Source organism: Pan troglodytes, chromosome 3 (assembly GCF_028858775.2).
Source record: "Pan troglodytes isolate AG18354 chromosome 3, NHGRI_mPanTro3-v2.0_pri, whole genome shotgun sequence".
Classification (NCBI taxonomy): Eukaryota; Metazoa; Chordata; class Mammalia; order Primates; family Hominidae; genus Pan; species Pan troglodytes.
This window is the reverse complement of record NC_072401.2, coordinates 46,855,514-46,881,392: the sequence shown is the minus strand read 5'-3', so window position 1 is coordinate 46,881,392 and position 25,879 is coordinate 46,855,514. Positions and strand designations below refer to the sequence as shown.

At 38.6% G+C, this 25,879-nt stretch overlaps 1 protein-coding gene across 3 annotated transcripts; it reads right to left on the bottom strand.

Moving 5' to 3' along the window:
* Positions 1–230: 230 nt before the first annotated feature.
* Positions 231–25,273, bottom strand: COQ2 (coenzyme Q2, polyprenyltransferase). Of its 3 annotated transcripts, none has more exons than XM_016951515.4 (9): positions 24,193–25,273; positions 18,627–18,793; positions 12,493–12,614; positions 11,078–11,163; positions 8,851–8,984; positions 6,571–6,759; positions 1,575–1,641; positions 705–911; positions 231–544 (listed from the first exon to the last, which is right to left on the bottom strand). In XM_016951515.4, the coding sequence occupies exons 1-9, from the start codon at positions 24,593–24,595 to the stop codon at positions 504–506; spliced, it is 1,416 nt and encodes a 471-aa protein (XP_016807004.2). In that variant the 5' UTR covers positions 24,596–25,273; the 3' UTR covers positions 231–503. The 3 variants fall into 3 exon arrangements, with proteins under 3 accessions (XP_016807004.2, XP_016807005.2, XP_526592.2); XM_016951516.4 differs by having other exon boundaries at positions 22,934–24,479; XM_526592.7 differs by lacking the exons at positions 231–544; positions 705–911; positions 1,575–1,641 and adding an exon at positions 2,811–3,350.
* Between the last annotated feature and the right edge of the window lie 606 nt (positions 25,274–25,879).

The window sequence follows — 25,879 nt, the reverse complement described above, 5'->3', positions numbered from 1 at the left end:
GGCGCCCGCCACCACGCCTGGCTAATTTTTTGTATTTTTAGTAGAGACGGGGTTTTGCAGTGTTAGCCAGGATGGTCTCGATCTCCTGATCTTGTGATCCACCCGCCTCGGCCTCCCAAAGTGCTAGGATTACAGGTGTGAGCCACCGTGACTGGCCAGCATTAATAATTTCTAATGGTTGCACCTAACACCAGGTCTGACAAGTAACTCTAATGTTAGTTCACCCGATGTACAAAAATTACAAATGTTTACTGAGTGCTTACAGTGTGGTATATTGGGGACATTTCAATGAATAAGACAAACAAGGTCCCACTTATCATGAAGTCTCCATTCTCGCAAGGGAAGACAGAGAATTTTTAAATCCATGAGAAAGGTATTAGGATTATACCTATTTGAGTATTTGAGCCACGGAGAGGTCAGGGAACTTTCCCAAGATCACCCAACTGGTAGGCAGGTGTTACAGCAGATTCCAACCCTGGCAAGCTGTCGTCATGATAGCGTTCTTAGTTCCTGCTCCACTGGCACCCAGAGGGTGGAGGGTGTACTTTGAGTTGAAGGAAACATTAGGGTGAGGCCAGATTATAAAAATCAGGTAGAGGCATTAAACAATTTAGCAAAGAAATCTGGGAAGAGGGAGAGGCAGCCCTTGTGATACGGTATATCGGGGATATTTCAATGAATAAGACAAACAAGGTCCCACTTACCATGAAATCTCCATTCGCAGGGGAAGACAGAAAATTTTGAAATGCATGAGAAAGGTATTATGATTATCCCCGAGTGAGCCACAGAGAGGTCAGGGAACTTGCCCAAGATCAACCAACTGATAGGTGTTAAAGCAGATTCCAACCCTGGCAAGCTGTGGCTGTGACTGGCATTCACAGCTCCTGCTCCACTGGCACCCACCAAGTGCTCTGGGAATTCAGAGGACAGGTCAGTTAGAGCTGGAATAGTTGTATTCATTTACTTTTTAGACCCTGTAGCTCCCATCCTATCTCCACCCCCATCATGAAATTGTGGTAGATAATTGTCCACAGTTTAAAAAGTTCTTTCACATGATTTCTATTGAAAAACTCACAGTGACTTTGAAGCAGAAGAGTAGGGCAAGGGCCCTCCTCACTGAATAAATTCCCATGGCAATGCTGGTCATTTCAACTATCACAAACTCCTGGCAATGCTCATTTCAACTCTCCCAGGGACTGACACTCCTGATCTAGATGGATGACTGCTGTGTGTCTTTCCAACTCGAGTTGTCTTAAGTCTGTGATTCTAGAGACTAATAATCTACTTCATCGTTTTTTCTTTTCCAAAAATCTGTTCCTTACCCATTTATATTATTTTTTCAGCATTTTCTACTGGAGAAGGGAGGAAAAATGAAAAAGAACTAAAATAATTCAATTATGTTTAAGCAGCTTTTTGAGAATAAGCTTTTTGAGCATGTATGAATTAATGTTATGTTCTCTTGTCCCCTGTATCACAAAAAAGCTGCAGGATTTTTAGTGATTTTAAAATTTGTTCCATTTTTAACTTTCATAAACTAAGGAGAATGTTGTAAAATTGAAGTACATTGTACTCACCCTTCTTTAATTGGAACCAGTGCAATGGGTTAAGATGTTTTAAGCATTTTAAAATATAGGGTCGTATCTGTAAGAAAACAGAAATCAACATAGATTTAAACTCTGTCTATTCTGTTAAAATCAAAGCCAATCATATTTCCTCAAAAGTAGGGTACTATGTTCCTAATTCTTCTCCCCTTCAACTCACTGCTGCTATAGCAAAGTTACAGCTGCAACAACTGACCCAAGTCATTTTCAGTGGCTCAGTATTTGCTGAGTACAGTTAAATAATTTTTCCTATGCTTATCAGTGCCTGGCATATGTAAGTGCTGTTAGCTGCATCATCATCTTCATCATCATCATCATCATCGTCGCCCTCATCATGCAATTTTATATTTACTGCTGCCCACACCCACATATACAAATGACTGTCTGCCCTATAGCCTACTGTCTATGAGAGCAATTTAAATCAAGTAAGATATAGTTCAGGTTGCTAATATTAAGAGCTGAAGAGAAAAAAAAAAGCAAGGGGACAGAAGTATGGGTGGTATTTGTAGGTGAGATTTTTGAAGATGGCTAAGAAAAGCCTCTTAGAGAAGGTGACATTTAAGAAAGGTTCTGCAGTGAAGGAGTAAGACATGATCTGGGGAGAACTTTCCAGACAAAGTGAACAGTAAATGCAAAGGCCCTGGGGTAGGAGTCTGCCCAGCCTGTTTAAGGAAGAGTGAGGCCAGTGGGGCTACAGGTGTGAGTGTGAGAAGTCAGACATGAAGCCAAGTCATGGAGGGCCTGGCAGGTGGTAGGACTTTCGTTTTGTACTGAGTGACCTAGGGAGATCCTGGAGGGTTCTGGGGAGAGGAATGACATGACCTTACTTAGGTTTTAAGAGAATTACTCTGGTTACTGTGTTGAGAACATTGTGAAGGTGAGGGCAGGTAAAGGAAAAAACAGTAAACATTTAAATATCACTATCCTATAAACTATAATGGGATAAGATAAAAAAGATATAGACAGAAAATCAAGGTAGTCTCTGGTGACTGCCCACTTATTTGTTCTGGTCACTGTGACTGCACACAGAGACCAAATCTCCCAAATAAAAGTCAGAGTTGGTAAACAGTGGTACGTGTGGCTATAATAGCTAAATACTTCTATTTGGTTATTTAAATTATCCTAAAACATAAAAAAACAGAATTGGTTTCCTAAATTACAGTTTTTGGCAGTGACTAAAGGTCACAATAAGGAACAGTAAGGCCCAACTTCCCATAGTTGCTTTTATTTTTCCCTAAAAAAAAGAGTCCATTTTCTTATACAGACATTCATTTATGTAAGACCCACATCAGGCTTTTTCTAAAGTGCCAAAACCCGTACAATCCCCATAACTTCAGGTGAGAATTATAATGGGCAGAAGAATGTATCAACTAAAATACTCAAGGCCATCTCAAATCCTGAAGAGTCCCTGGTTTCTGTGACAAGGGGGAATTTTGCTAGCAAATAAATAAAATCCAGGTAAATATGCTCTAAATCTTCATCTTCAGGTTCTTAATTCTTTAACATATTGTATCAGATTTTGTATTCAAATCTAATTACATTTTGTAAAAAATGTTTTAAAAATTCCTAGATAAATTTCATTCATTAATTTTCTATTTTATTCTCTATACTCTTCTTTGTTTTGTCTGTCTTCTTTTCTTTCCACAAATTCCCAAGGACAATCCCTAAAAAAACTATTAGTCCCAGTGTTCGGTTGGAGATAAATTTATTCCAACAATCCTCAGGTCTGTGGATGTCTAGAGTGTAAATCTGCAAGAGAGGAATACAAAGTTGTATTAATACCTAGTCTGGACTTTGGGTCATAACAAATAAACATGTTAACACGGAGGAGAAAACAGCAAATACAAAAAATACAAATATAAAAAATGAAAAATTAGCTGGGCACGAAGGCACATGCCTGTAGTCCCAGCTACTCAAGAGGCTGAGGTGGGAGGATTGCTTGAGGCCAAGAGGTCAAGGCTGCAATAAGCCATGATCACCCTACTGCACCCTCCTAGCCTGGGTGAGAGAGTGAGACTCTATCTCAAAAAAAAGAAAAAGAAAAAGAAAAATTTACCATATTTTTCACTTGGAATCATCCAAGCTGTTTCTTAAGAACTTTCGGTTGAGGGTTGCATGAATGCTTGTGAGGCAACCCATACTGTTTTTAGTTCTAACTATTTAGAACGTTCTTCCTTATACTGACTGATCTAAAGTCTGTCTCCCTGCAACTCCTACCCTCCAGTTCTGGTTTTAGCGTCTGCAGCAAAGTTTCTCAATGGAGAACAAGTCCCATTTGGGCAGGACAACTCTCTATAATGCAGGGCAATCTGGTGCAGCACAAGATATTGACTGTATCTGGCCATCATCCATATAGTCACCCCTCCTAGTTTATTATAACCAAAAATGCCCTCCCACATTTCTAAATCTCTCCTGTTCAGGGACCTACATTTAGGGAAGGGGAGCTAGAGACCTAAATCTGTTGCTAGTAATCTAGAACAAGCGTACTCCTTTTCCCCCATGGTAGCCCTGCAAATACACTAAGGAAGTCTCACGTATGTTCCTATCTTCCTTAGGCATGGGGGACTATTCTTTATTATGTGGTCTGCAGACTTACAATTATCATGATTTCCTTTCTCTTTAAATACTAAAAGGCTACGTCCATCTTTAAATACTGTATCGAAAACTGGACAGAGAGGCCAGGCGTGGTGGCTCATGCCTGTAATCCCAGCACTTTGGGAGGCTGAGGCGGGCGGATCACTTAAGGCCAAGAGTTTGCGATCAGTCTGGCCAACATGGCGAAACCCCGTCTCTACTAAAAAAATACAAAAATGAGCTGGGCATGATGGCGTGTGCCTGTGGTCCCAGCCACTACGGAGGCTGAGGCACGAGAATCGCTTGAAACCAGGAGGTGGTGGAGGTTGTACTGAGCCAAGATCGTGCCACTTCACTCCAGCCTGGGTGACAGAGGGAAGACTCTGTTTCAAAACAAACAACAACAACAACAACAAAACTGGACAGAGGACCATAAATGCGATTTAAAATATAAAGTGGGCTCCAAGTATTTCTTTTTTCTTCCTTTGTTTTTGAGACACAGTTTCCTTCTGTCACCCAGGCTGGAGTGCAGTGGCACCATCTTGGCTCACTGTAACCTCTGCCTCCCGGGTTTCAAGTGATTCTCCTGCCTCAGCCTCTCGAGTGGCTGGAATTACAGGTGCACACCACCATGCCCAGCTAATTTTTGTATTATTAGTAGAGACAGGGTTTATCCATGTTGGCCAGGCTGATCTTGAACTCCTGACCTCAAGTGATCTGCCCACCTCGGCCTCCCAAAGTGTTGGGATTACAGGCGTGAGCCACTGCGCCTGGCCGAATATTCCTTATAGTATTTGTGATTGTCTTAATAATTTTTGCCTTCCTGTACTATTTAATATTCAGGTGTTTAAATATTAACATATACCCATTATCCAGACCAGACAATCAAATGACAATGTCAGCCCTCATGGAGCTGAGCTATGACCAAAAAGGGATGCTGAGAAATTCTGAAGGGAAAAATGGTGACATCCTGGAAAGTCACCAATTCACATTTTAGTTTTCACAGTGAGGAAAACAGTGGAGGGGACACAGCATATGGTTTACTTTACAGACATCAGATTCTGATTTCCTTCATACCATGTTATGTGAGTCTTGCCTATACTGATAGTAATTGGCAATAATCTGTATAAAATCAGTCATCTAAATACAGCTTCATGAATATCTTCTTTTTTTGTTGTGTTTTTTGAGATGGAGTCTTGCTCTGTCGCCCAGGCTGGAGTGCAGTGGTGTGATCTTGGCTCACTGGAACCTCTGCCTCCTGGGTTCAAGCGATTCTCCAGCCTCAGCCTCCCAAGTAGCTGGGATTACAGGTGCCCACCACCATGCCCAGCTAACTTTTATATTTTTGGTACAGACGGGGTTTTGCCATGTTGGCCAGGCTGGTCAAACTCCTGACCTCAGGTGATCCACCATGAATACCTTTTTGATTCTGTTTAATGAAAATAACAATAACACTGATATAAAAATATAGTCAATTTATTAGCAAGTGATTTAATCAAAATTAGATTTAGTTCATTCATTTACAAGTCAACAATGTAGATTCTCAACATAAGTTTCTGACAGGTAGGGGATGTGGTGTGGGTGAATATCCTGAAATGACAGCTTCCTGCTCTCTACTGGCAGAACTTTGACATGTTCCGCATTTCATGTCTTATCTGGCCTTGGTCTTTATGCCAGCAGAAACCAAATTTATGAATAATTAGTCTACTAACCATCACTAGAAACCCAGATTTTTTTTTAAAAGCTTTATCTGTCAGTTTGCTTTTAGAGTAATTCAACTCAAACCACAAGCTTCAGATATCACTGAAATTTTTCCAGACATGAATCAGAAGTAATTCCAGGAAAATCAGAGGGGAAAATTTGGATTTAGGCCTATATTATTTTTAAAAAATAATATACGTTGGCTGGGGTTGGTAGCTCACACTGGTAATCCCAGCACTTTTGGGAGACCAGGGCAGGAAGATTGCTTGAAGCCAGGAATTTCAGACCAGCCTGGGCAAAATCTCAAGACCCCATTTCTACAAAAAATAAAAAAATTAGCCAGGCATGGTGGTGCATGACTGTAGTCCCAGCTACCCAGGATGCTGAGGTGGGAGGATCGCTTCAGTCCAGGAGTTAGAGGTTGCAGTGAGCTGTGATTGCACCACTGCACTCCAGCCTGGATGACAGGCTGGACAACCCTGTTTCAAAAAAAATTTAAAAATAAAATAAAATACTATAGCTAGCTTTCTTATAAGTTGAGGCCGGAGGGCAGGGGGGGTCTGTTAAAGGTAGTAGAAGCCAAGTAGTTGTTTAAGAAATTCCTTGCCAGGTAAACACAGAGGGCATACTGTTTAAATAATTTTTATAATTTATACCAAGGAAACATGAGGGACAAATAAGAAAAAGGTCAAACCTGGTGAGTCAGATGGGCTCCTACAGCACCCAGGGCAGCGTAGTAGGGAGCAGTCTGTCCACTGTTCACACCCACTAGGCTCAGTGCCCCCAGCATTGCAACACTGAAGCCGCTGAGCCACGGCTTGGTATTTTCTCCGAACCGCAAAGCCGTTGACTTAAGACCAATCAAAACATCATCTCTTTTGTCCTAACATCAGAAAGAAAAATAAACTGTTTTTTGAGATTTAGTTCACACACCATAAAATTCACATTTTGAAGTATCAGATTTAGTGCTTTTTTGTATATTCACAAGGTTGTGCAACCAATTACCACTAACTACTTTCAGAAGAAACTGTCTTTTAAAGAACATGCAGATATACCATAAGCGGTGAAAGATGACAGTAACTCAGAAACAGGCTGATCAGTAATGAACGTGCAGGCCAATCAAAGCTAAACACCACTGCTAAAATCACCATCCAGCTTCATTTCTATATACCATTATATTTGTTATAATCCTATAATGACTCTTAACCATATTTTTAGTGTTAGGATTAAAATTCAGCTCTAATTCTTCCCACAGCTCCTCTCTACCTCAGAGTTCTCAAATCTCAATAATCTCCTATACATTTTAGTTTCAATCTCGCAAAAGTCACAGATGTAGAAAAATGCTCACTTACCACCTAACCACATCCACTTATTTCCCACTTCTAGCCCTACAACCTATCCCTTGCCTTTCCTATCAAATCCTGTTTAGGTAGAGCTAGGTCTTGATGATATAACCACATGTAGCTGCCTGGTTTCTCCCAGCAAGTTTACTTGTAAGCATCTCCATATACTGTTGTAAATAATGATGGTCACGTAGTATCAGTGGCTGTATGCTGAACTCTGCACTGACCTACCGGCAGACAGCAACCTGACAGGCTCTCTTTTGGGGCCCAAATCCAAATAACAATGAGTGTGGGTGTTTCTGTTTTTCCTTTCATACTAGAATCACCTTCAGGGTGCAAACTGTGTCTATAGTTATTATGTGAACCACAAAAGTGCCAATGAGTATGTGGTGTTTTCCTGAAGTTGTTAATCTAATTGGAGTACCGGTATCCTAAGCACTCATTCCAGACCTTACTGCAAAAAGTACAGGCATCTCTTCTAACCTGTAAGTCAAGTTTCACTTTGGAAGTAAGACTGATTACAGATCTGCCTTTTCATGATACTACAAATGTAGCAGGGCATAGGGGGTTTAGTGGAAGAAAACAGAATGAAATCCAGACATATTCTTCAAGTAAATGACTGAGAATACATCATCATATTTCAGAAAAATACTGAGAAAAACTTTTTTGAAAAGTTTATAAATGTATTCTCAGAACATGTACTATCAAATCATCACACTGTATACCTTGAATATGCATAATTTTATTTGTCAATTACTTCTCATTAAAGCTGGGGGAGAGTTTATAAATGTAAAAGAAAAAAATGAATTTTTAAAATGGAATTTATCAAAAAGGCAATATCAAAAGCTATAAAAATGCATATAATCCTTTAAGTCAATAATACCACTTCTAAAAATTTAACTGAAAAACTCCTATTCAAGAAGTATTAATGATTAGAACAATATTACTTATAATTGTGAAAACTCAGAAACAACTTAAGTAGCCAAAATAGAGAAACTGTTAATTTTTTTTCAATTATGGTACATCGAATTTATGGCATGTTAAATTGGGGCATGGACTATCTCATAGTCCACAGTCTTAAAGTGACAATGACAAAGAATTGGTAAAAATATGGGAAAATGTTCACTAACTACACCAAGTAAAAAAGTTGCATAATTCAATGATTAGAGGGACAGAAGAATGTAGTGGTTAAAAGCAGTCTCTGAACACTGGGTTTGAATCGCAGTTCTGCCACCCACTAACTGTGTGACATGGACAAATACTTCTTCACATATTTCCTCTTCTGTTAAATGAGGATAATGTAAGTACTTTCCTCAAAGACTGCTGGGGGACTAAGTCTGTAAACTACTTAAAACAGTGCCTGGCACGTAGTAAATACTACTTTATTGCTTGTAAATAAAATAAATGAGTTGAATTTTGGTAAACACACATAAACATAAAAAAAATTTTGTTGGAGCCATGGAACTGTGAATGACTTTCTTTTTAGAAAAAAAAAATTCTTCCTCCTTAATTTGGTTCTTAAAGTTCTTAAAAAACAACAACAAATTTTAGAAAAAAATGCTTTCTCCTTAATTTGGTTCTTTAAAAACAGCAACAACTAAACCAAAGTTAAGAAAAGATAATTTCTTTACCTGATGGGCATAAATAGTATCATATATTAGTGTCCACATAACTCCAGAAAAATAAAGAGGCAGGCAAACAGATGGATCACAGGAACCCTTGATAGCAGACCATCCAAGTAATGCTCCCCAATTAAATGTCAAGCCTACAATTAGCAAAACACAAAAAGGGGGAAAGTCTGTATGTACTTTAGAATCCTAAAGGGAAGGAGTGGCATCGGAGTGTGTTCAGTGCTCCTGGGTATCAGACTCTGTGTGTGCTGCTTTCTGTGGGTTCCTTCCTTAAACCCTTTCAACTCTTGGTGGTACTTATTAGCTCCATTTTACAAAAAAGAAAACAAGCTCAGAGAGGTTAATTAACAACTAAAGTAACAGAGCTAATAAAAAGAATAATATCCCCTAATTAAGTAAATAGGAGGTTTAAAGAGAAGATTTATCCCACCTAATATGGTGCACGGCACTACCAATAACAGTAGATGCTGGGATCTGAACTTACATCTATCTGACTCAAAAACCCATGTTCTTTCTGTTACCACTCTGCCTCCCCTATCAGCTACAGAAACATGAATATACATAGGAACACTGATTTATTCCACAAGGGCATCATCTCTGAGGACTGTAAACAAACACCTACATGTTGACAGCTCTCAAATCTCCACTTGCAAGCCTGATAACTCTCCTAAGCTCCAGACTGCATACTGAACAGTCTGCTGGACTTCTCTGCCTGCAAGTTGCTCATGTACCTTAAACTCAATGTGTCCCAGATATCTTTTCTCAGAAACCCCTTTTCTCCTCCTGTATTACCTATTTCCACTCATGTCCCCTCCTTAACTGATGAAGTGCCTCTCCTTTGTGGTCCCATAGCACTCCTGCCTGCCACGTTGTACTGCAATGACCTGTTTATCTGTCATCTCCATCTCCAACTCCTTAAAGATGGTCAGGGTGTTTTAGTCATTTTTATTTTCCCAGTACCTGCTGCAATTCCTAGCACGAAGTAAATGTAGGGGTCCAGTAAATGTTTGGAGTAAATATACCAGCTTCTTAACATTATCTTATAGATAGGAAATGCTTATATTGAGAATATAATTTCAAATTTAATAAAGAGAACAGTCAATGAGAGGATCTTAGAAAAAGATAAATATTCTACCACAACTTTCCCGCAAATCAGGCTCACATCAATTTCTTGAGTTGCTTTGAGTTCTTTCATTTACTGAGAAAAATGATTCAAAGAACTAGAATCATTCTAGGAATAGAATAGAAAAGTCTGGGAATAGATATTTTTGCAGCAGATTCTGATACCTGCTTACCTAACTATCTTCCTTTCTTTTCACCAACAAGTATGTATTCAATACCTACACCGTGCCAAGTGCTATGCTAAATGCTGGGCCACAATTTATTAACCGGAGACCATAGGAGGCTCTCAACGTATTCTTGGTTGAATTAATGCTGCTGAAATAAGTAAGTGCCGGATTAGAATCCTATGGTAGCCCAGAAGAGACTGTCTAACTTCTTCCTGAGAGGCTTCACAGAATATGAGCTGTCTAAGCTATCACACACACTTTAACCCTTGTTTTCCTGCCACAGAGTGCTTCCTACCCCATTCCCCAAATTCTTCAGGGCATCTAGATCAAACATTTTTTCATGACATGCCTAGATTTTTAAAAAAGCATTTCAGAAAGCAACGGCCAGGCGTGATGGCACACATCTATAATCCCAGCACTTTGGGAAGCCAAGGCAGGCAGATTGCTTGAGCTCAGGGGTTTGAGACCAGCCTGGGCAACATGGCGAAACCCTGTCTCTACAAGAAATACAAAAATTAGCCAGGCAGGGTTGTCAATGCCTGTAATCCTAGCTACTCAAGAGGCTGAGGTGGGAGGATCACTTGAGCCTGGGAGGTCAAGGCTGCAGTAAGCTGAGATGGTGCCACTGCACTCCAGCCTGGGCAACAGATCAAGATCCTGTCTCAGAGAAGAGGGGAGAGGAGAGTGTAGGGGAGGGGAGCAGTGGGGGAGAGAGGAGAGGAAAAAATAATGATGATGATGATAACCCTAATAAATATGCAATATTTCTGAACTAATAAAAATAGCTAACTGCTCTCCTTTAAAATATGAAAATCTACTATTGGTTAGGAAAATTACATGACTGATTTGTCATTTCATCTTTACCTATTTACCTATCTCTCCATAAAAGTGTAGTTTGCAAGTATCAAAGGAAATACTTTTAGTTATTGTAAGCTCACCCAAGGCTAGTTGAGGCCAGTATGAAATTCTTTTCATTAGTGGGTAGGTGATGACAAGAAGTAAGGATCCTGCTCCCAGAGCTATACTGAAAAGAGGAAAAACCATTAAAGTGATTATTACCACTACCTCTTAGAAACCACGAAATACTTTAAGACAATGACATAAGTAATACTAATTGGAAGATATATTTTATCTTAAATTATATTTTATGTAAGTTATCTTCCTAGACTTTGACTTTCCCTATTATAAAGGATGAGTAGAAAACTACTTTAAATGTTATAAAACAATCAAACAAAATAATAGCTAACACATACAGTATTATCATGTATTAGGCACTATTCTAAGTGAATCACACTTGTTAATTCATTATAATCTTCACAATGACTCCAAAAGGCAGGTATTATAATATAAAGTTTTATTCTCTTCCTTTTTTGCAGATGGGAAAACTGAAGCACAAAGAAATTAAGTAGTTTGCTAATTGTCATATAGCTAGTCATAGAAGAGCCTAGATTCAAACCTAAGGCAGTCTGGCTCCAGAGTCCAACCTATCAACCACCAAATGTTAACTACCAAATGTTACTGCCTCTCTGAACTGTTTGCAAACATTAAGGCATCTAATAAACTGAGATGTCCTAACTAATAATTAGAGTCAAGATATCCCTCCTTATATATATGATGCAGTGTTACTTTTCTAGAAAAAAGGAAACACCTACGAAAATGTGATAAAATAAGATGTTCTTAGGACCTCAAAGTTTATCTAACACTACCCCTTCCAGAAATAACCTTCCAAAGGTATTTTCATGTAATTGAGGCTATCAGGGCAAGACATGCAATTAAGTCTAGTCTCCATAAAGTAACTCTTTTTGTCTTTCTTCTCTCGCATTGAAGCACTTTGTAAACCGCAATCTGATACACAAAAGTTTCGTTTTGTCTTGTTTAAGAGATATAGGAATGAGTCCTCCCACTTCTTTCTTCAGTCATTGATTAGTAACACCACCCTGGGAAAGACATAGTTCCTCTTTTTGCAAAATGAGTATAATCACTTCTGCTTTAAGTCTACTTTAGAGATACTGTCAACATAAATAAAATTATACATATATGTGTGGGTGTATACACACACATCCATGCACGCACTTAGAAAACCTATGAAATTGCCTTGTGTCCCTTAGGGAATGTAGTACAAATACTGAAGGTGGTTCAAAACAAATTAAATGTTCATTTCTTAACTCCTTTGGCTGAAAGCATTCTTGAAGCAGATTTAAAAATGTGTGGTGAGTTACTTACACTTGCTAACTTACAGATGCTTAATAAGTAGCAAATGAACAACTTTGTGATAAAGATATTTCATTTTATTCCTATTTTCTCCATTTCAAAGGAGAGATTTTATACATGATGTGGAAAACGTTTAATATACCTGTAGTAATTTAGACACAGAAGAACACCCAGTGCCAGGGTTAGCTGTCCCCCAAGAAAAACAAAGGACTGAAAAGTTGAAATGTCTCCAGCGGCTATTGGACGATTGGCTGTTCTTGTAACCTTAAAACATAAAAACAGATACCTTAGCTTCATGTAATGACTCAATCATTTATTTAAACATTTAATGAAGAGACTGGCCCATGGTAGGCACAAATATGAATGAAGAGAGAAATCAACATTTTAAGTACTGTCAGGAATCAAAACTTCATATTTAAAATAGCTTTGAAAAGAACTAAAAATTCCCATCACTCATTCTCTTTTCTCCCATCCCCATCTCTAAACAAACAAAACAAAGGAACTTCCTGGCTGGGTGCAGTGGCTCAAGCCTGTAATCCCAGCACTTTGGGAGGCTGAGGCGGGAGGACTGTTTGAGGCCATGAGTTCAAGACCAGCCTAGGCAACATAGGGAGGCGCTGTCTCTACAAAAAAAAAAAAAAAAAAAAAAAAATTAGCCAGGTATGGTGATGTGTCCCTGTACCCAGCTATTGGGGAGGCTGAGGTAGGAGGATTGCTTGAGCCTAGGAGGTTGAAGCTGCAGTGAGTCATGATTGCACCAAGCTCTCCAGCATGGGTGACACAGCAACCCTGTGTCAAATAAACAAATAAATAAAAAACAAAGCAACTTCCTTATCAGCTATTTAGCTATAACATGTTCAATTTCCACAGAGAAAGCCTAAAATATTTACGAAGTGGCACAATCTCAGCTCACTGCAATCTCTGCCTCCTGGGTTCAAGTGATTCTCCTGTCTCAGCCTCCCAAGTAGCTGGGATTACAGGCATCCACCACGACCCCTGGCTAATTTTTTGTATTTTTAGTAAAGACAAGGTTTTACCATATTGGCCAAGCTGGTTTCGAACTCCTGACCTCAAGTGATCCACCTGCCTTGGCCTCCCAAAGTGGCAGGATTATAAGTGTGAGCCATGGTGCCCAGCCCTTTTAATCTTCTTAACGGGGTCCTTAACAGATAAAAATTTGTTGATGAAGTGCAAATTCAATTTTTCCTATTATGGGTTGTGCTTTTCGTATTTCTTACGGCTTTCAAGATTTTAAAATTTTCTTTAGTTTTCAGAAGTTTGACCATAATGTATTCAGGTGAGGATTCTGTGTGTTTATCGTGTCCGGAGGTTGCTCACCTTCTTAAATATGTAGGTTTATGTCTTTTGCTAAATTTGGGGATTTTACAGCCAATATTTCTTCAATCATTTTTCAGCCCCAACCCCTTTCTCCTGTTTTTCCAAGACTCATGAAACAAATATTAGATCATTTGTTATAGTCCAAAGGTCTTCAATTTTTCAGTCTATTTTCTGTTTTCCAGATGGTGTCATTTCTATTATTCTATCTCCAGTTCACTGATTCCTTCCTCTGTCCCCTCCATTCTGCTGTTGGGCCCATCCACTGAATTATTATTACAATTATTATATCTTTCACTTCTAAAATTTCCATTTGGTTCTCCTTTATATTTTCTATTTCTTGACTGAGAGGTGGTATTTTTCATTTGTTTCAAGAATGTTTGTAATTGCTCACTGAAGCATATTTATGATTGCTGCTTTAAAAATCTTTCTAAGAAATCCTAACATCTCTGCTATCTCAGTGTTGTTCATCTGCTGATTGTCTTTTTTTCACTCAAGTTGAGATTTTCCTAGTTTTTGGTATGACAAATGATTCTTAACTGAAATCTGGACATTTAAGTATTATGTCATGAGACTATGAATCTTATTTAAACCTTTTATTTCAGTTGACTTTTTCTGACACTGCTCTGGCAAAAGAAAGGGGTGGGAGATGCTGCCTAATTGCTACCAGCTGGGGTTACAAGCTCACGTTCCCAACCTGGTTTCCACTGGCCCCTGCCAAGTAGGCTTTTTTTTTTTTTTTAATTATTTTTTATTTTTTTCCTGTCTGTGCCCAATGACATTTCCAGATTTCTGGCTTCTTCAGTTCCAAGTCTGGGATATATGAAGAAAAACAAAATCTAGGAAATTCTTTGGGTCCTGAGGTCCCTAGCCAGTCTGCCACCTTTTCTCCACAGTCCTCTTATGTTTGTTTTATGTATAATGTCCAGGCGTTTTAGTCATACTTAGTGGAAAGAATAGGGAAAATACATCTATTCCATCTTCCTGGAAGCAGAAGTCAAAATCTATGTAATTAGTTTTAACTCTAGTCAAGAGTGTGGGATGTAAACGTTTAGAGGAGAGTCTGTCTACCAAATAAGATAAAGCAATTCAGAATTTTGCAGTTTGCCTTCAAATATTTAATCTCAAATGTTCAGTTATTTAAACAAACCCATGCTTCATAAACTGTTACTAATTTATGGGACTATTTTTCATTTTCTGGAAGGCTTATACTAAGCTAGAAATTTTTTAAAGTGATGAACTACTATTAACATGTTCAAGAATTATCTTGAAGTGATACATGCCAGAAGCCTCATTCATATATATTTATATATATATTTTTATATAGAATATATATAATATATAGAATATATAGAATATATTATATATAAAATATATAATATATTATATATAAAATATATATTATATATAATATATAAAATATATATTCTATAAAATATATATTATATATTATATAAAATATATATTTTATATATAATATATAAAATATATATTCTATAAAATATATTATATATATTATACATTTTATATATTATATATAATATATATTATATTATATTATATATAATATAATATAATATAAAATATATAATATATAATATATTATATAATATATAATATATTATATATTATAAAATATATTATATATTATATGATATATTATATTATATAATATAATATATCATATAATATATCATATAATATATAATATAATATATCATATAATATATAATATATTATATCATATAATATATCAATATATATTGTATATTGTATATATAATATATCAATATATACATAATATAATATATTATATTATATTATATAATACATAATATAATATATTATATAATATATTATAATATATTATATAATATATTATATTATATGTTATATAATATATTATATTATATATATTATAATATATTATATAATATATAATATAATATATTATATAATATATAATATAATATATTATATATTATATTATATTATATTATATAATATATAATATTATATATTATATAATATATAATATAATATATTATATTATATTATATTATATTATAATATAATATAATATAATATATTATATAATATATATATACACATATTCATATATATACATATAGAGTGTACAGAATAAAACTGACCAGGATGTGTGAACCTCCAAATCAAGAAAGTGTGTATCTCATATGTTTGTTGGTTGCTTGTATGTCTTCTTTTGAAAAATGTTCATGTGCGTTGCCTACTTTTTAATGGGGTTATTTTTTTCTTGTTGTTTGAGCTCCTTGTAGATTCTAGACATTAGCCCTTTGTTGGACGCATTGTTTGTAAATATTTTCTCCCATTCTGCAGGTGGTCTGTTTGCTCTGTTGATTATTTCTTTTGCTATGCAGAAGCTTTTTAGTTCAATTAAGTCTCATTTGTCTATTTTTGTTTCTGTTGTGTTTCCTTTTGGGGACTTAGTCAGATATCACTAATCATCAGAGAAATGCAAATTAAAACCACAATGAGATACCATCTTCTACGCCAGTCAGAATGGCTATTAGAAAGTCAAAAAACAGATGTTGGTGAGGATGTGGAGAAAGGGGAACACTTATACACAGTTGGTGGGGCTGTAAATTAGTACAATCTCTACGGAAAACAGCATGGAGATTTCTCAAGAACTAAAAACAGAACTACTAATTCAACAATCCCACTAGTGGGTATCTACCCACAGGAAAAGAAATCATTTTGCCAAAAAGACACCTGCACTCATACAATATCACAGCATTATTCACAATAGCAAAGTCGTGGAATCAACCAAAGTGTCCATCAATGGATGACTAGATTTAAAAATGTGGTATATATACACCATGGAATACAAGGCCATAAAAAAGAATAAAATCACGTCATTTGCAGCAACATGGATGGAACTCGAGGCTATTATTCTTAGTGAAATTACTCAGAAACAGAAAGTCAAAACCACATGTTCTCACTTATAAGTGGGAGTTAAACAATGGGTACACAGAGACATACAGAGTGGAATAATAGACACTGGAGACTCCAAAAGGTGGGAGGGTGGGAGGGGAGTGCAGGATGAAATACTACCCATTAGGTCATACTACATATGGGTACACTAAAAGCCCAGACTTCACCACTACACACTATATCCATGTAACCTGACTGTAACTGTACCCCTAAATCCATAAAAACAAAAACATTTTTAAAGAAAAAAAAAGGACAGTGTGCATGTCTTGGCAAATTAAGGCATCCCAGTTGTGTCAGAGAAATGCTTTACCATACAGCTCCTGCCACTCTTCTACTACACCCCATATCCTCCAGCCACACGCAGACCATGTAGTTGCTGCTATCAAACACATACTCATCTCACAGCCGTGCCTCTGGACCTGCTGTTCCCTCTGTCTAGAGACACCTTCACCCTCTAGCCCACTCTTTTTTTGCCATCCTATTCTTTCAGGGTTCAAAGGTCACCCCGGCCTGGAAAGTTATCTCTAACCCTCTCCCTTAGGTTGAGGTAAGTGGTCTTCAGCAAGTTCTCTGGTGAACACTATTCTCAAAAGACTTCTACTGTTTTATAATAACTAAACCCTGAATGTCAGGAATGTTGTATTTCATTGATGCAATCCTAGAACCTGCCACTGGGTCTTCCACATAGCAAGTACTGAATAAATGTTTTTGAATTAAAAAAATAGATTAATGGCCAGGTGCGGTGGCTCACGCCTGTAATCCCAGCACTTTGGGAGGCCGAGGCAGGTGGATCACCTGAAGTCGGGAGTTCAAGACCAGCCTGACCAACGTGGAGAACCCCTGTCTCTACTAAAAATACAAAATTAGCCGGGCATGGTGCTGCATGCCTGAAACCCCAGCTACTCAGGAGGCTGAGGCAGGAGAATCGCTTGAACCTGGGAGGCGGAGGTTGCGGTGAGCTGAGCTCGCACCACTGCACTCCAGGCCTGGGCAACAAGAGTGAAACTCCATCTCAAAACACACACACACACACACACACACACACACACGTAACACTATTCTATTAACTAAAAATTATTATAGATATGCCTTGCTTAAGGAAAATTCAGACTACATAAAAGGTAAACTAGGATTGATTATTAACTTTATATAAGATTATTCACTTTTTATAATTCAATGTGGGTTTCTTTTAAAATCAAATTTCAATTGATTATTTACTCAAGCATTTAATGATCTTGTACTAATTATGGCATAGTTGCTAAGATAAAAAGGCAAATAAGATGGCCCCTTTCCTTAAGAAAATAACTGTCTGTTGAAGAACAAGGAAATATACACATGCATTAGAACAGGTACAAAAAAAAATCCAGTGAAAAATAATGCATCAAGTTCTTAACCAAAGTTTTCTCTAGGAGATAAGAGGAGGAGATAAGGACAACTTGCACTTTTCATTGGTTGCAATTCTATATTATCTACATTTTTCAGAACAAGCATGTATTATTTTTCTAAGGAGAAAAAATGGGTAAAGTTATGTTTTTAAAAGAAACAATTATAGGAAACACTAACAAGGGCTGCCTTGATTCGCTTGATTTACGTAAGAATAGTTAGGGCTCTAAAATACATCTCAAAGGAAGGGATGACAGATCTTTGGACACCTGAAGGTTCAGGATGGATTTTTCCCTTTCGCTCCTAACCTTTAACTCCCTCACCCTCAGTCTTCCAAATTCTCAATTCACTTTATAATAATAAAGTACACATCTTGCCCCTGGGGCCACTCTTGTGTTGAGAAAGGAAGTATTGTACTCTGCACTTTGCAATACCAGCTATTCAACTGATCCTGGCATTTTCCATGCTGGATTTCTGTGGTCACTGAATGATCCTGTTGCTTTATATGGCATTCAAAAGTGATACCACTATGTTATTCTGCAGAATTGAGAAGAGCCTCTCTATTCCTTTTCAGGATGAAATTACCTTTTTATCATAGTCCTGGTCCCACATGTCATTAATAGTACAGCCTGCTCCACGCATCAGAATAGCTCCAGTGCCAAAGAGGGAGAGCATGTACCAATCTGGAAAACAACCTGGTTCAGCTGCCAAACCAATGCTCCAGGTACATGGTAAATACAGAAGCCAGGTTCCTAAGCAAAAATAAAAAGACAAAAAAGGTACAAATTTAAGTCAGTTAACTGTTTTCATTTGTTTAAATACCACATACCAAAGAAATAAAGAACACTATAAGTCAAAAAAACAAATGACAAAACTGAGAAAATAAATTTGCAACTCAAATCACAAAGGACCCCTTACTACGCAGAGTGCCTAGAAGAAAGAGATCAACAGTCCAATTAAAAAATAGACAAAACACATAATAAAAATTCACATAAAAAGAAATACAAATGGCTCTTATACATATGAAAAGATACTCAACTTTGAGAAACACATATGAAAACTACATTGAGATAAAAATTTTCACCTATCACTGGCAAAACCCTACGTCTGACAACACACTCTAGGGAGTTGAATACTCTTATGTATTTCTAATGAGGTTACAAAATGGCCCTACTTTTGTGAAGGACAACTTAAAAATTGTTTATTGTGTGTTTACATGTGTATATAAATATATATATATATATGTACCTACATATAAAACATTCATGCGTGAATGTTAATATGCTCAAAGACTGTGTCAGGAAGAACACACTAGAAACATATAATAATGGTTGCTTCTGGGTAGGGGAACTGCATGGACAAGAGACAGGAGTAAGAGACTTGCCTTTCACTCTATACCCTGGCACCTTCTGAATATTGTATCACATACACACATTACCTACTCAAAAAAGTTAGTAAAATTTCCTTTACTATTGTTAGTACAATACACTTAGACGGTCTAGTTTTTTTTTTTGTTTTTTTTTTTTGAGACAGCATCTCACTCTGTCACCCAAGCTGGCGTATAATGGCATAATCGTAGCTCACTGTGGCTTCAAACTCCTGAGCTCAAGTGATCCTCCTGCTTCCGCCTCCCCAGTAGCTAGAACTACAGGTGCAAGCCACCATGCCCAGGGAATTATGTTGCCCAGGCTAGTTCCAAACTCTTGGCCTCAAGTAATCGTCCCACCTTGGCCTCCCAAAGTGCTGGGATTATAAGTGTTAGTTTTTTTGTTATTTTGAACGGAGTACTTTGCAGCTACATGTACAAATGGGGTTAGTTCTTAGTACTTAACCAATAAACTAGATGAAATTAAGATAAAAGCAAATAGATTATATAAAAGACTTCAAATATGAACTTTAATATTCTCCTTCTAAAAGAAAGTCTTTCAACTGATGTTTGGATATGCTGCCTATTAGATAAATTCTGAGCTTTCCTTCCCTATAGAGGGATACAAGAGAAAAGGGATTTGGGGCTAAAGAAAGTTCAGATCCTGAAGAAAAATGGTCAAATGACTAAAGTCCCTGTAATCATGTTTAAGCTTCACTAAGTTTAAGCTTTATTCATTTAGACATATTTATGAAGCATATACTCTGTGCCAGAACTACGCTAAGAACTGGAAATACAATGGTGGCTAACAGAAAGGGAGCTTCTGCCTTCATGCAGCTCATAAATCAAAAGAAAGAAATACAGTTAAATAAGCAATAACAATAAAAGATCAATCCAACAACAGGACAAGCACAGGGTCCTGCAAAGGCATAAAACAAAACTATCTAAGTTAGTTAGCTAGTTTTAGGAGGAGGGAGAGAGGAATCAGGGTCTTTTCCAAAGGGGATCTAAATTTACACAACAGAGAAGTCAAGGAGAAGCCTCAAGCTAAAACCTTGAGAAATGGTCAGTCCAGACCTGAATTCAGGTTGTCCTGGACAGACTCATACTTGGTGCACTCCACAGTAACAATGGCTAACATTTACGGAGTGCTCACAAAGCATCAGGCAGTGTTCTAAATGCTTTATATGTCTAAACTTATTTAATCTTCAATGACATCTTTATATTAAACTTATTTATTTATATATTTAGAGACAGGGTCTGGCTCTCTTGCCGAGGCTGGAGTGCAGTAACAAGGTCATAGTTCATTACAGCTTCTGACTTCCAGGCTCAAGCAATACTTCCACCTCAGCCTCCCAAGTAACATCTTTACATAGTAGGTACTGTTAATAACCCTATCTTACAGATGAGGAAACAGATAAACAGAGTGGTTTAAGTAAAACACAGTAGGTTTAACTACTTTCTTTACCCTGGAGCTATGAGTATAGTTCACAAGGGACAGAGGAGTAGCTGATCCTATCCTCCTAGGCTAGAGAAGAGAGAATACCACTTCACAGCTATTATTTCCTGGTACAATTAGAACAGAAGGTTCCACTAAAAAGAAAAAAATTCTAGACAGAAAGACGTGTAACCACTTATAGTGTTTTCTGTCAGGAACAAAACTTCCTTGGCCAAAAATCTGTATTAAAAGTACCGTATTCACTTACTGATAGGAATCTGTAGAGCTCCCCTACAGATGACAAGGGTTCCTACAGTGAAGGGGAAAGTAAGAAGACTTCTCAGTTCTATGTCTGCCATTTGTAAGCTGAGTGACACTAGACAGTAAAGTATCTTAAGGCTTAAGTCTTTGTTTCATCTGTAAATGAGGGAAGAGAACAGCTACCTCACAGAGTCGTTAAGAGATGACAATATTAATGATGCTATGACAACCGTAATAACAGATACATGGCACTTACTGTACCAGGTGGTTTCACAGAACACTTTTGATTCTCACAACAAGCCTATGAGATAGGCACTATTTTTATTACAACCATTTTACAAATACAGAAACTGACGCAGAGAGGGAGTAATTGTGCCCAAGACCACACAGGTAAAAAAAGGCTAAGGTGGTATTCCAACCCAGACAGTCTGGCTGCAGTCTGTGTCCTAAGTCCAATGCTGTCACTCTGTACTCCCTAAATCTCTCCACACACTTCAGTTTCACCTGTTCTTTTGTCCCTACTGATTCCTAGCAATGTTTTTTTTTTTTTGTCTTCCATATGACACTTTCATTCCCCATACTTTTCTGTGAAGAAAGACGCAGAGGTAGCAAAGACAAGAGACAAGTAGATTGCAAAAAGAAATGTTTTTGTAGAAAAGGGAAAAACTCTATGGGAGATGGAATAAAATGAGCAAGTTCTGAGGGGTGATGGACAGATCAAAGACAGATGATCTTCAAGACAACATAATCACCCATAAACGTGGTAAAACAAAAAATTACACTTCCAATTTGGTGGAAAGAGTGCCACCTGCTGAAACTTTCTGGAATGAGGTAGTTTAGCCCATTTGAAAGAAGCTGTATTGCCTTCTCAAAAACAATGAAACCTACTATTGATCAATGAAGGTAACAAGATATAACTTCAACAAAGTAAAACAACGAACACATAATTATCCCACAAAATAAGAATTTAAATAAAGAATTATCAAACCTGGAATTCTACTCCTGTCAATTATTGTTTCTGGCATATGGTAGGGGTTCAAAATACATTTGTTGAGTGAATTCTAACATAGTACTATTTAGTTTTCTGAAAAATCCTGTAATGATCACCTTATTTAGAACCAAACCATGCAGGCTGGTATCTTCCAAACATACACAATCTGTAAGTACAATTTTCTCCATTCCCCACTTCTAAGATAATAATGGCTATTTCTTCAGCACATATTATGACAGGCACTGTTCTAAGCACTTAACATATATTAATGAATTTTCGTGACCTCATAACGTCCATATTATCATTAATAGTATCTTCATTTTACAGATGAAAAACGGATGCCCAGAGAGGTGAAGTAATTTATCCAAGGTCCCTCAGATGAGCAGGGTGGAGGTTCACATCCAAGAGGTTTGGCTCCAAAGTTTTGCTCATAACCCCTTTGTTGCCTTCTGTTACATGGCGGAAGGTCCAGCCACTAAGATAGAAGCCAGAGGTTTAACTGGGGAAATGGGAATAATGGCAGATGTTCATCTATAAGGCTACACTGCCACTCCATGCCACAGACTCCAAGAACAGAATTACAGCCAGGCTTCAGATTGGAACTGGGCTTGGAAATGCATGCCTCTCAACGTGAATGTGGCCCCAGAACTCATGGGGGTCATACACAGCCTCCCAATGGTGGCAGGGCTGTACCTATCATTCAGTAGGCTTTTATGCTTTGATAGCTGATTGTTATAACTTAGTGCTCTAATCCCAAATAGGTCGTGCATAAATCTAGAATACCAAAAGCAAGGCCTAACTCGGGTCTTGTACGGGCAAAAGTGGAGTAAATGTACCTAGGCCTTTGACTACATCTCCATACACTGCAATGGCAAATGTCATCATCTAGATTGGCTGGAGTTCATCCTTCACTTCTTCCTCCACGCTATCCAGCTTCTTCAGATACGTTCTTGTCTAGTCTCGTTTCCCATTTTCCACACCCACTTGGTGTTCCAGGTCAGGCTTGTATTCTTAGTGTTCTAACACTCCACCCTTGGGTCTTTGCAAAAGTACTTCCCGCACTAAGATCTCTTCCCTCCTCTGCAAAATCAACTTGTCCTTTGGAGTATAATTTCTTCTCGAAACTTTCCAGCAAGGGATCCACAGTAATTTCTCTTTTTCCTGTAGCACTTGCTTTTGTATCACTCATATTTGATCCATATTTTCCTAGCTCACCAAATAGTCTTTTTCAACTAGACCAGAGTTCCTTGAAAGCAAAGGGTTTCCATAGCTTTTTCTATCTCTATGGCCGGACAACGTAGTAGGAACTTATTAATTCACTTAACACTACTGGAGAAGCCAATCAATCAACAAGCGCATAAGGTTAGTTAGTGGTGAGTGCTATTAAGAAAAATTGCGGATAAAGCGATAGAAAGTGAGGTTGGTAGGTGTTAATTAAAATAGGAAGGTCAGGAAAATCTTTCTGTCGGGGGCGATTGTCAGCTGACAGGCAGTCCGTAAGTGCTGTCCCTGCTGCGTTCAAATGAATTAAATCTTTGCCTTATGGGTGATGCAGGTAAAAGAGCTCCGACTCAGCATCAAAACACAGAGTTCTTCTGGTCTGGCTCTGACGAGGAGCCTTAGTTTCCTCAGCGTCTTAACTGTCTTAAGGATTGTCTTTGTGGGCCTTACAAGATTGCGGGGAGGATCAAACATTCTAATAAATGAAGGAGGGCCACGAGAACGGAACCTTCCGCTTGAGTCACCATTTAAACAAGTGTTTGTGGAATGAGAATTATCTTGCCCGCTTCAGGTGCTCAGGATGCAGAAAGACGTGAAACTGGCGGGTCCTTTAGGAGACTGTCCCGACTGCGTGTCCTGAGGTGACTCGCCCCAGGGCGCACGGCAGCCGGCAGCCAAGCTCAAGCTTTCAGGCTCTCATTTCAAAGTGTCCCGAGGTGATTCGCCCCAGGGCGCACGGCACCCGGCAGCCAAGCCCAAGCTTTCAGGTTCTCATTTCCATCACGCCCCGGCCGGCCGCCGCGGACAGCTCCGCGGAGCCGACTCGGAGGCTGCTACTTGCAAATTCCCGGGCTGCCCGCCCGCCCGCACTCACCAATGGGCTTGTCCAACCGCATGAGGCGCAAGTACGGCTGCAGGGGGCGGGGCGCAGAGTCCACCACCGCCGCCGCGGACAAACTGAGCTGGCGCCCGCGCGGCTCGGGACAGGCGGGGGGCTGCAAGTCCCCACTGTGGGGCGCGCCTGCCGTACGCGCCAGGGCGAAGGAGCGGCCCCGCCAGCCCGGCAGCCACGCCAGTGCCACAGCCCGCAGGCCCCGCGCGAACCCCGCGGCTCGCGAGCCCAGCATGGCGCTGGTGAGGCCGGGACGAGCTCGGATTGACGTCATTCCCCGGCAGGCATGCGCAGTGGCATCCGCAGGATGCACTCCAAGTCGGCCAGGCTGGGCGGCGGTGTGGGCAGAACCTTTCCTCATCCTTACTTGTGAAATTGGGGTCATCGTGGTCGCTTACTCTAGGGAGGAATACTTAATGAAAAAGGAATTTCTACTGGCAAAAGGCAAAAAAATTACAATAAATTTAGTTGTAATTTTTTACAACTCGATCTCGATTGACTTTGTGGTTCCATTATCGGGCAACACTCAGAACGGGGTCTCTGAGGAAACAAACAAAAAATAGAATCGGGTAACACCTTATTCTGTAAAATAGAATAAGTGTTCCAAAGAGTCGAGCGGAGGAAGTTGGCTTTATAGACAGAAAAAGGGCTGAAGAAAGCAGAAGCAGAGAACCAAAAGCGGATTGGTCACTTCAAATTACTTTCATTGCGAGGCGGGGACAGGGAAACAACAATAGAGAAATAACGGATTGGTTAACATTAGGTTACACCAGGTTAAGGACTAAAACAGGAAACTTAATTGTCATGATGATTGCATTTTGAAACGGCCTGGTTGGAAAATTGGCTGTTGTCTCTCTTTCCTGACTTCTCAGAATGTCAGATACAACTTAGTTTTAGTTTGGTGACTTGGAACTTTAGCATGGGTGCCTCTTGATTCTTAGTCTGATCTGTTGGGACCTAGTGCAGGAACTTAGTTCAAAACAATGGCCCCCTATAATTTAACCCTATTATCAGCTTTCTCCATAAAATGAAAAGGATAGTGTTTATTTATATGGAACAGTTGTACCAGGAAAAAAAAAAAGCTTTGAAAAACCTACTGAATCCAAAAGAAGAATTTGCGTACACGTTTAGCCATTAAAAAAAAAGGGCACCAAGTGGCCACATACAAGACTGTAAATTAAAATCGCATTCAGGGTTAAGGGATGTTCATTACACAAGTGAAAATTTTAAGTTTGACAGCCCTTCAAAGGAGTTTTTGTAATCAGCAGACAACCAGCATGTGTGATGCTAAGAACCTGAAGCTGAAAAGTCTGGTCAGCACAGAGTCTTGCTCTATCATCCAGGCTGGAGACCAGTGGAGGGATCATGGCTCACTGCAGCCTCCACCTCTTGGGCTCAATCGATCCTCCCATCTCAGCATTCTAAATATCTGGGACCACAGACACGAGCCACCGTGGCTGGCTAAGTTTTTAATTTTTCATAGGAGGTCTCACTATATTGCCCAGGTTGGTCTTGAACACCTTGGCTAAAGAGATCCTCCTGCCTCAGATGGTCAGCACTCCTCTTCATAAGCAACTCTGTATATCGTTGTGTGCCAGGCACTTTACATGTATCAACTCATTTAACCTCTCACTGAGTAACCCTAGGCAAGTCACTCATCTGGATTTTA

Bases quoted from the DNA above. Each gene is read 5' to 3' on its own strand.
- COQ2 (XM_016951515.4), bottom strand. From the start codon at position 24,595: ATGACCCCAATTTCACAAGTAAGGATGAGGAAAGGTTCTGCCCACACC. The intron at 1,642-6,570 runs GTTTGACCTTTT...GTTTTCTTACAG, and splicing joins GAGCCCATCTGACTCACCAG to ATACGACCCTATATTTTAAA. The intron at 912-1,574 runs GTGAGTACAATG...CTGAATTCCCAG, and splicing joins CTGGTTCCAATTAAAGAAGG to AGCACTTGGTGGGTGCCAGT.